Genomic DNA, 11,983 nt, shown 5'->3' with positions numbered 1-11,983 from the left:
TAGGAAGTAACCATAGTTGTTTCTGCCAGTTTTCTAAGGATATTACATTGACAGCACCAATTAAATACACATTTGTAACTTGCATTTATGTGGCCACATGTGGTGTTAATTCTGGCTCAAAACTGTGTGTGAGCTAGTTTTTGGCAAATAACTCTTCAATGAGATTTTTTCCCTCCATTCCAAGCTAAAGCTGGGACAGACAAGTTTCTCAGAATCCTTTGGGATGTGGATAGTTTTTCTCAATTGCTTCTTGTGGTTATCAATTCCAGGGATTTCTGGTTAAAAAAAACAAGTCTTTTAGGTCTTTGAGTTCTAGTCCTTCCCTCCAATTCAGTGGGCAACTGGTAAACACTGAAACTCCAGTCCGAGAGGGGTCAGCTGGTTACTACTGGAATCTTTCCAGCTTTAGTTCTCACTTGCTTTTTTAGCTTACTGATTTTTCATCAGTTTGGGCCTCTGATTTCTATGCAATCTCTGCTTACCACTTAGGTTTTTTAAACAAGTATTTTCTTCATACTTTAGGTATTTGGGGGATGAGCTTTTTTTTCTTAGTACTTTAGGTATTTGGGGAATGGGCTTTTTTTTTTAGTTTGTCAAAAATACTAAAAATAAATCATTAAGAAAATCTTAAAGAAATTTTGGAGAAAGTTGGGAGTGATAATTTTCTTGTAAAATACATATAAATTTGTTCATTTTCAGAAATTAGAAACTAATAGTCAAAATCATAGAATATTTATTAGTTGTATCAATTCATGGATTATAATTGTTTCTATAGAGGTAAATTATTAATTTTTATAGCATATCATTACATATTCTGATGATTGTATATGCACCCTAATTATCTTCTTACTTTGTTTCTGACAAAAGCTGTGTAGATGGATATATGCCTTATTATGTATTATCCAACAATAATAGAATTGCAATATTTAGACTTCAAATCACAAGTAATTAAAGTTTAGTAGTAGTACATGTCCTGTGGCTGACCTATGAATGAAGAAAATAATATTATTTTAGTGATAATCAATATGAATATATAAAGTATAATAAGGCTAAGGGATTGCTGAAATTTTCAGTTTTTTTCTAACCTGGATATTTAACAATATATATGAATATTCTTCACTTTCAAATTAAATCAGAGTTTTGGAGAAAATATTCTATTGAATTTGTTTGGAAGTAGTGTTGTTACTCATTTTGAAAATAACGTATTGCAATATACTCCAATCTGTAGTTGACTGCCATAATCAATTTAGCATATCATGACACATATATGATACTGAGAACGAGTATCATACTCATAATTCATCTCAGGTGAAAAATGAAAAGAACATCAGTTAAGGTTGTGGTGTTTTGGGTTTTGTTTGTTTTGAAGCTTTTTATATTTCTTATATTTATATAAGAGGCCTGTGATGAAAAAAGTCTACATGATGAGAAAACCTCCTCAGGAGTGCAAGTATGAAATGGAGGTTTTATTGGTTGGTGTATTAACAAGTGGGTGAAGGTATCTCCTGACATTACAACCACATTTACATGTTGTCAACTAACCAGAAAACTTAGCAACAATTTTTAAATTTGTTCATTATTTGACCCAGTATTTACAGTCCTCCGTGATATGCCTCAAACTTATTTCCCACTATTTTCCTTCAGTCATCCCTTTTTTCATACCAATAGTATAAATTGTTCAGAAGTTAGATAAAATTTGAAGGTCATTTCTGCCTTAAAATAATAATAGTGTGATATTGGAAAAGCTTCTTAAAATCATGGGAACTCAGTTTCCTCATTATTAAAACATGGTCAGAAGTATATATATCTTAGAATCTTGAGAGCAGAAATTAAGATAAGATGTAAAATATCCAATACAGTAGTTAACTGCACAAATATTATTACTCAAATCCTATTCACCCCACTTTTTTCTGCTTCTAAGCTTTTGAAGATTTTTTTTTTACCCTCCTACAAAGTTTTTCTGCTATAGTTTCCACTCATTCAAATTCTAGAAATGAACCATGAACTGGTTTCAAAGCTTTGTTGAATATTCCACACTCTATCAACATTTTCTAATCTACTCATGCTATCTATTTTGAAGTAATGCTTTTGAATTCCCATCGCATTTCTCTTTGCTTCTTTCAATACTTACATTCTATGCGATACTATGAGTATTCACGTACACCTTACACACTATGTGTATTATAGTTCCTCTAGGACAAGAGTTGTTTCCCGTTCACGTGTGTATCTCAGGAAGCTCCTAAGATGGTCCATATTACAAAGCTCATATTTGTTGGTGAAGAAACTGTTTAAGGAAATAATTTGGAAGTACTTTTACAAGTCGTGCCTGCTTGAGACCAAATATTCAGAGAAAGAACAAAATATCCAGTCAATTAAGCGCTTCAAATATCCCACTATTTGAAGTCATTTAGGGAATTATGGCAAATTATCACTGCAATTCGGAGAAAAGATAGTCTGAGAGTTAAAAAAGTAAATATCCTAATAGAGTGTATTATATTAATCTTATTTATAAATAAGTCACTCTCAGAGTGAACTGAAGACCCACATATAAACTCAAAGATTACTTTTAGATGGCTAAGGAATATATCTGGCCTGGAGAGAACACTATAATCTAAACAATTTTATGAACAAAGAATAGGTTAAAAGAGATTAGTAAGAATGGAATCTTGAAAAGAAAGAACTAAAGAGCAGAGAAAGTTTCTGCATTTGTTCATTCATTCAACAAGTATTTCTTGCTCGTTTACCATCTGCCAGACATGTGCCAGGCATAAGGATGCACATTTCCCCTGCCTTCCAGGAGTATTCAAACAAAGACAAACAAATTCTAGTTTGATCTCTGAAGGAAATAAATCCTAACATAAAGGTTTAGGGGAAATCTTGTTGAAAGAAAGGAAGAGAAAGAGAGAGATTTATACTGTGAGTTAATGGCTGAAAGAGACTAGACATAAGAAGCCCAGAGGAAGAAAGTGTGAAGTAGAGAAATCATGAGATAAGAAACAGCTCATGTGACTGGTGCATTATGGGGAAAAGCACACTAGAAAAAATGAGGCTGAGGAGATTGTCAGTGGAAAATCATTTAGAGCCAGCTGTGAAGAGGAATGTGGATTTCAATTTGTTGCAATGGAAAGGCATTGAATGGGTCTTAGGAATAGAAGTGACGTCATTTGGTATACTAAAACTAACAAAGAACAAACAAAAACCCCTTAATATTCACAGTGGAGGGTTAATCAAGGGGAATAAGAGAGCAAGCAAGAGAAAAAATTAGGAGGCTGTTGCTGAGATCCATGTGAGAAATTTTGTAGCCTGGACCAAAAAAAAAAAAGGAGATAAATCATTGGATATTTCTGCTACTATTTCAAAAAAAGAGGGTCACCTGATCAGCTAACATGTCATTATTATTGTAGTCTGTTCAGTATGTAGATCCCTATGCAAAAGACAAATTCACTAGGCACACATACTTGGTGATGATATCTATCACTGCCATAGGATTAATTCTCCTCTGCCTAATTTGTATTAAACACGTGACTTTCTGATTGATTTTTAAATTAAAGCTTTGTTTCAATCTTCCCAGGGTGTTAATTCAAAGATGTGACTATTCTAATTATTCCAAAAGTGACATTGCTTTTTTTTTTTTTTAATTTTTTTAATTTATTATTTATTTATTATTTTTATTTTTGGCTGTGTTGGGTCTTCGTTTCTGTGCGAGGGCTTTCTCTAGTTGTGGCAAGCGGGGGCCACTCTTCATCGTGGTGCGCGGGCCTCTCACTATCGCGGCCTCTCCTGTTGCGGAGCACAGGCTCCAGACGCGCAGGCTCAGTAGTTGTGGCTCACGGGCCTAGTTGCTCCGCGGCATGTGGGATCTTCCCAGACCAGGGCTCGAACCCGTGTCCCCTGCATTGGCAGGCAGACTCTCAACCACTGCGCCACCAGGGAAGCCCGACATTGCTTTTTATAAGTTTTAAAACTGACATTTTGACTCATACACAAGCTTTTGATGAGATGGCTAGAATGACCCAATGCTTCTGAATCTGATCGACTCTCAGTAAATAGTTATTAACCCGATACTACATTAACTTCAAAAAAGTAAGTAAAAATTTTCACTAAATAACAAATCATTTTAGCAATATGTACAAAATATTATATATGTTTAGCTCATTGGTAGTAACAATTGAGCATATGAAAAAAGCTTTATCTTTACATTGAAATTGATCTACTTTTCTGTAGCTTAGGTAATATGCATATATCTTGAGACAATAGTGAAAATACACCATTAAAGATAGCTCTGTGGTAGTATACAAAATACTGGACAATGCACCTGAAGCACCAAATTCAGTTTTGATATCTTCAACTTGCTGAATACGAAGGTTAGTAACCATCACTTAACCACTTTGGGCTACAATTCCTTCCTTGTAAAAGGAAAATATTAAATATGAGGAAGATTAATATCTCATTTAGCTCAGAAGTGCCATGTCTTGTCCAATGTGAAAAATAATCTGTTAGTACAAGAAGGAAATAATAAAGGCCTGAAGAAGAAGAGCAGAGATTTGGCTATATCAGAATCCAGCTTAATTTTACATGAATGCTAGTCAGATGCTCATCAGCCATAAAATGGTCTTTTTTTCCAAAAACACATTCATTCACCTACCCATACAATCAGGACAATTATTCTCCAAAGAGTAAAATTTACAAGAATGGCTACCACAATATGTAGATGCATAAAATTTATTTTGACTTTATAGAGATTAAGAATAAACAATATAAAAATCCATAGACAAGAAACACTGGGAAATTAATCATCAAATGTTAAAAGAAACAAGACACTACAACGCACTTTGATTCATTTCTAATTATTTAATCAAAGTTAATCTAGTACCCCACGCACTGTAACAAGTTCATTCGTTTACTAATTTAAAAATAATCATATTTCTAGTATGATCATTGACACATTCAACAAACATTGAGTATCTACTATATGCTAGGTGCTATGCTAAATAACAGCCATTATTTCACTCTGGTGGAAAAGTCAAACAAATGAGGGGAATGGTAGCTTGCCATAAGTAATTTGAAGGAAATAATCATGGTGCTATGAAAAACAAGTAATATGGGTGGAATTCTCTGGCGGTCCAGTGGTTAGGACGCCGCGCTTCCAGTGCAGGGGCACAGGTTCGTTCTGCGGTTGGGGAACTACTAAAATGCCTCATGCCACAGGGCGCAGCCAAAAAAAAAAAAAAAAGAAAAAGAAAAACAAGTAATATGGGGGTTCCAGCCATCCTCTTATATGACATTATATTCAATAAACTGATTGACTATATAAATTTGATAAAGTCTAACGTTCCTCTGTTTTCATATTAATGATGAGATGAAACAGCTAAAATTATCCTGCCTTTTAAGCTAATTACATATAATTAAGCTAACATAATTATCCAGATTAATGTAAACACAGAGCTTTAAATATTACCCACTGATTTGCTCACTTAAACAAACATTCATTGGCTGTCTCCTTTGGGCCAGAGTATAAATCTCAGAGGTCATTTCATTCAATTCCCTCAATAAATATATTTTTTTAAAGATATATTAAGTAAAGGTATTTTAAAAAATATATTACTTTTACAAAGATAGTTAGTGATGAAGCAAGGCAAGGAACCCAGGTCTTCTTGAAATATAGTAAGTTTTGTTTTTTGATTGTGTGTGGTTTTTAAAACAATTACTGCTATTCAAAGAATGACCAACTAAAAAGCATTTGCACTTAGAAAGCTTTCAAAAGATTCACTGAAAAACAGCGTTAATTAAAATTATATGAAACTTCTCAAGATAGAAACATTCATGGGCAGAATCAGTGATATTCCTTAAGAGGCTTCTGGAAGTTTGTGATTTAAGTCAGAAAACCAAATGTGAAAAGAGACAGGTTTAGTAATGTATGGAAATAAATCCAAAATTTCTTTTTTTACACTGAATATAAATAAGCTTGTCTACTAAAGAGTAAAGAGAAAGATTTTTTTTTTCACTGTGCCCTCATTTGGAGGGTAAAAATTAGTGACATACTTTTCCAGTTAAACAGAGAATTATGGGATAATTGATATGTCAATTGCTCTTAGATTTAATTAAGAAGAAAACGTTTGTGAGAAAAGACATTCTTGACATGTAGTTTAGTCATTGAGAAAGGTAAGAGATTAAAGTAGGACTTTCAGAATAAATACCTGAGGGAGTTTTGGGAAAAAGCTTATGATTCAAGGAGTGAATATTTTGATCCTAGTTGATAGTAAATAAAAGCCACTTAAAGATCTAATAGCCTAAGTTTTAGTGATTAAAAATTCCATTATTTTGAGGTGCATGAAGAAGCATGGAAACGTGTGCACGATCTCTCTCACACACGTGCACACTCACTTTCCCTTCCCAGTCTTCCAATCCAAGTCCCTATATAAATGGTTATGGAGGGGTGGGGGAGGGAGAGAGTTGGATGGCAGAAGAAAAGATGCACCATATGACCTAGTTGTCGTTCTCCCTGGAACTTAATGTTAAGAGATGGAAGACGCCTAAGAAAAAACGGGTGTGTAGCGTTGTCCCCTCAGAAGCCATCTCTTTAGATTTCCCACCTTCATCTTTTTAAACCCGTATTGTCACTGAAGGAAACTCAACTGACTCTAGTCAACAACGCTTCCCGGCCAGAAGCCGGCCAGGGTTGTGAGACGATTCTAGAAGCAGCTGATTTTCCTGTTCCGCTGGTTTTCAGCACCACATTCTCTGCTCTTCCCTAGACCTCTCCAAGGGTCTGGGTTTACTGTTGACTCTTGCATTTGATGTAGGGTCAAAGAGACAGGGTCACATCCGAAAAGACCTTTTATTACTAAATTGTGCCTTCTCCCGGAAGGGAACAATGGAGGGTCCCTCTAGCGCGATTCTGCTACCTAATCCATAAATGCTGCTGACTCCCCCAGTTCTTAGCGCAGAGGCTTCCCTCCCCCAATACCTTCCAGTTGCGGTTTAGGCTCTGCACCAGTTACTCAACGTTTTTTTTTTTTTTTTTTTTTTTTTTTTTTTTTTAAAGCCTGGCGAGCTAAGCACCGCCTACCGTCATGAGTGGCCTGTCACTCTGCCCCGCTGTGCGGTTGTGATTGGCTGGCAAGACCGTGTCGTCTGGCCCCGCCCCCGCTTCCCTTTGGCACGCTAGTGGCCCGGGGTTTACCCAAAGGTGGACAGTGGGATTCGGGCGGGCGGCGCTTGGAGCAGGTGCAGACGCATCCTTGCTCCCGCTGTTGCTCTTCTTTCTCCAGTCGTGGGTCTGAGTCAGGAAAGGACTAGCATTCTTCTTTTGCCGCTAGAGCTCCCGTGAACTGCTGCCCAGAACCTAGGCACCTCAGACTTCTCATCTCATCCGTTATTCCGCTGTCACTGTATAAATCACCTGCACATGTGTAATCCTGTGAATCTCCCTTCAGCTCCTGCTCAGAGAAGGGGTCGAAAGGGAATTTCAAGTGTTTGAAAGAGAGGGTCTCCGCGGATCGCGGGGAGCTGTCTCAGGTGCTGAAGCTTTACAGGCGTTGCTCTCCACCAACACCACACGCAGTTAGACTGCACACTCTCATTCCTGGCTTTCTCCTTCCCCATGCCTTGGCTAAGACTCATTTCAGAGTCGTGAGTCTTTCCCTCCGTATCATGGCCTACGTGAGACACTTTCGGACGTTAGTTTCGGGATTTTACTTCTGGGAAGCAGCACTGCTACTCAGGTGAGTCCACTTGTATGTAACAGTTGGAGAACTCATTCAAGCCTTGCAACTACTTGTCATGGATGAAACCGAGAATGTAACTCGAAGTTGACTTGTTGAAAGTGTCCCTTAAATCGTATTGTTTTCTATCTAAAGGTATCTAGCAGTCTATCTCTTGAGACCTCTACAACATGTAACTTTGCTGTGTTTTCACTAATTAATGTATTTTAGTAACTGGCATCTTATATTATTTGCAGCTGAGGTTACCCTAGCAAAAAAATATTTCCAAAGCCTAGGTCTTCCTTCTCAAATTGCTTTAAGTGTTTCTTTTTTCTAAGTGAATTATAAATTCTGGGTGTTGCTCTCTTTTTTGAAAGTTACAAAACATTTAGTAATTAGAAATGGAACATTACTTACTTTTTAAAAGACAAAAAAAAATCTAGAACATAAACATTTAGTGATCAGAGATATTCTGAACATTGTTGATATATCTAGAGGTTAAGTTCAAATGAATAAAATAATAAAGGCCTTGCAAGTACTATTTTCTAAAGAGCCTGGTTCATGGAGGCAAAATAATAAATAAATCACCAGATATGTTCTATGCCAAGAATAATTATTTTGGAGAAAGTAATAAGAAACCTATTGAATGGTAAAATTGTTCTATGATGTGTCATTTTCTTATCATATCCAGTCATATTTGGTAGGCTTTCTTTTTTTTCTTTTTAATTAGAAGAGAGACTAAACACAAGATCAAGTAATTTAACCCCCATTCTTCATCAAACAATATATAAGCAAGATACTGCTCATATGGAGTTTTGAACCAACAATATAAATTTTACTTTACTATTATAATTACCTTAAAATTTCCATTTTATGGCTCACAAGACTTTCAAGAAGATTGAAATCAAATTATGAGAGTAACTAAGTTATGTGTATAATGATTTCCATTTGAAGTATGTAAATATTCTTTCCTGGGTTGCTATGTCAAGTTTTCATCGTTAGGCACGTTAGAAAAACATATCGTATCCCATAATAACTACCTTTAGTAACAGGAACTAGTTGTGAAGGTTATTATATTTCTGAAATTATCGATTTTTTCTGAAGTAAGGTGTTGAAACCATTGTAAATCAGAATATTTTCAGTGAAAAATATTTTAATGACAGTCAATTTTTGTAACTTTACAATTGTTAGAAATTTCATACGTAGTGATCAAAGCAAAGAATGTAGAGCTATTACATTTATGTAAATTGTATGGAAAGGAGTACAAAATTCATGTCATAAGATAAATTGATTATTTTACCATAATTATTTCTTAATATCTTAGATAATACACATATTTATTTTTTTCAAAGAAATCAGAAGAGCTTAGTTGATAGATACTTAGATTTAGGAAGTTTAATGTTAATAACTAAAATATTTTGATCGATGAGGTCAAATTTGTATAATGGCAAATCACCATGATATTTGTTATAATATATATATATTTTTTAAATTTTTGTTTATTTATTTATTTATCGCTGTGTTGGGTCTTCGTTTCTGTGCGAGGGCTTTCTCTAGTTGCGGCAAGCGGGGGCCACTCTTCATCGCGGTGCGCGGGCCTCTCACTATCGCGGCCTGTCTTGTTGCGGAGCACAGGCTCCAGACGCGCAGGCTCAGTAGTTGTAGCTCACGGGCCTAGTTGCTCCGCGGCATGTGGGATCCTCCCAGACCAGGACTCGAACTGTTCCCTGCATTAGCAGGCAGATTCTCAACCACTGCGCCACCAGGGAAGCCCCTATAATATATTCTTAGAAAGAATTTATCTTCATTAATATTAAATAATTTAGTTTAAAATGCTTTTTATGAATAGTCTAAAAATGTAATCACTTGAAAAAGACATACCCAATATAGAAGTTTTGGTGATACATATATTCTTCATCAAGTTTTTCTTTTTTCTTTCACAAATCGAAGAAAAGTTTTCTCTATCTTAGACTGGTCTTAGATGAGAGTAGCTCATCACTCTATGAAGAACTTTAATCATACATAAAAAAATTAAGTATTTTTATTTTTCAGTGATGGTCCTTGAAGGAAAATTTTCTATAGAAATTTCCTTTAGAAAGTGAAGCTCCCTGTACTGGAAATATCTTGCAAAATACGGTTTCTTTATGGAGACTATTTTTTGTTCGCTAAGCCTATTCGTGAGGTATTGAGCAAAAAAGGAAACATGTAAAGGAAAAAATAAAGTCAAAAAAGTATTTTTGTTTAAATTCATAAATATATATTTTTAATTTAAAAATATTATTTCCAGGGAAATTTGGAAGTAAGAACAAGAACCAGAAACCATATGTGAAGTTTTAATTAAATAACATACTAGTAGAAGCGTGTTTTTCATAGGTTTAAGGTTTTAAATTTTTTTATTGACATATAAATGCACACAGAAAAATGCGCAAACAATAAAGTTCCAAATAAAGTGGCACAAAGGTAACACACCATGTCAAGAGACCACGGATCAAGAAGTAGAATTGTCAGCAACACACGAGCATTCACCCTGCCCCCTCTTACCACCATATCTTTTCCCAAGCACTACCTTGCCCCAAAATCATCTCTATCCTGACTTATGCGACACTAAAAGTTTTTCCTGCTTTTGAACTTTATATAAATACTTATTTGAGTCTGCTTTATTTTTATGAAACATGTGATTTATCTGTGTTAATAGCATGTAGCAATAGCTCGTTTATTCTCATTTCTGTATGGTATTCCATTATATGAAGACATCACAATCTACCCATTGTCCTACTGAGGAATATTTGGGTATTTTTTTAGGTTTTGGCTAGTGCTGCTATGAACCTCCTTGATCATGCCTTTTTTTGGTGAATACATGTGAATACGTGCATTTTGGGGACTATATGAGTTGGGTCCAAGAGTTTCACTAGGCAGAGGAATTGCTAGAATATAGGGTGGATATGAGTATGGTTAGCTTTAGTAGATACTGCAAGTTTTCTAAGGTAGTTGTACCTAGTTAAACTCCTATCAGTAATATATGAGAGTTCCTATTGCTATTACTAGTACAAAATTTGATCAGTGCAATATTATTATAAAAATTTATAGCACTTTTGTAGACTATTATTGCAAGCCCACAGATGATATTTTAGTTTCTATCTTGGCATAATTTCTACATTTTAGTAAATGAGTTTTTTTTTTTTAATTAGGATGTTTCTCTCCCCACAGAGATTCTACAAGTCAGTACCACTTTATTATTTATTTATTTATTTTTGGCTGCGTTGGGTCTTCGATGCTGCGTGTGGGCTTTCTCTAGTTGCGGCGAGCAGGGGTTACCCTTCATTGCTATATGCGAGCTTCTCATTGCGGTGGCTTCTCTTGTTGCAGAGCTCGGGCTCTAGGCGTGTGGGCTTCAGTAGTTGTGGCACACAGGCTCAGTACTTGTGGCGCATGGGCTTAGTTGCTCCGTGGCATGTGGGATCTTCCTGGACCAGGGCTCGAACCTGTGTCCCCTACATTGGCAGGCAGATTCTTAACCACTGCGCCACGAGGGAAACCCCAGTAAATGAGTTTTATTAAGGCAAAAACAGCAGAAAAAAAAATTTACTACTATAGTATAATTAGGAGTATTCATTTTCAGAATACATCAGGTATTAGAAATGTAATATTTAAAGGGGACTTATTAAAGAGGCGAATTCTTTTAATAAATACAAGTCAGACACAGACATTAGAAGTCTATAAATTTCCTGGTAGTGAAGTATTTAAAATTTTCACATTTTGCTCAGATATTGCTGTTTTTTGAAAAAAATTTCCTATGGCTTTTGGATTCTACTTCTCATACTAATAAAATAAAGAACAAAACACCAGTGTTCAGCTTTCTTTGAAATGTAAATAAGTGATGATTATGAAGAGCTTACAGAACAAATTCCAAAAGCAAGAGAACTGCCAAAAATATTTCATCTAAATTAATTATTTTCACAACATTCAATTTTGTTTTTCATCTTTATAGTTTGATACCAACACAGACTTGCTATTTGAATAAATTATGGTATATTGTATCAAAACACTGAATGTATGAATTTCATACTTTATGATAATCACAAACAAAATGTTTTCTTGATTTACTTCAAAGCCTAAGAAAAACATTTTGGCATAGAATTTCTTGTTTCTTGCTTTTGGTACGTTTTGGAGGATGGGGAAAATTCTTTTTAATGTTGGGTCTATTTTCTTATGTAAGATTTTGAAGAAAAATGTACTTCAGGGAATAGTCATTTTTATGATGATTTCTTGTATGTAGGTAC

General features: G+C 35.2%; 1 protein-coding gene across 1 annotated transcript in view; it reads left to right on the top strand.

Moving 5' to 3' along the window:
* Positions 1-7,420: 7,420 nt before the first annotated feature.
* The window catches only part of GLRA3 (glycine receptor alpha 3), a 189,581-nt gene continuing 185,018 nt past the window's right edge, over positions 7,421-11,983 (top strand). The window contains exon 1 of the mRNA XM_082403611.1: positions 7,421-7,724. Coding sequence (XP_082259737.1) covers positions 7,654-7,724 — 71 coding nt within the window. The 5' untranslated portion in view covers positions 7,421-7,653. The remainder of the gene's footprint in view (positions 7,725-11,983) is intronic.

Source organism: Balaenoptera borealis (genome assembly GCF_965194805.1).
Source record: "Balaenoptera borealis genome assembly, chromosome: 8".
Lineage (NCBI taxonomy): Eukaryota > Metazoa > Chordata > Mammalia > Artiodactyla > Balaenopteridae > Balaenoptera > Balaenoptera borealis.
The sequence above is the reverse complement of the archived record's forward strand: the minus strand, read 5'-3'. Positions and strand labels throughout refer to the sequence as shown.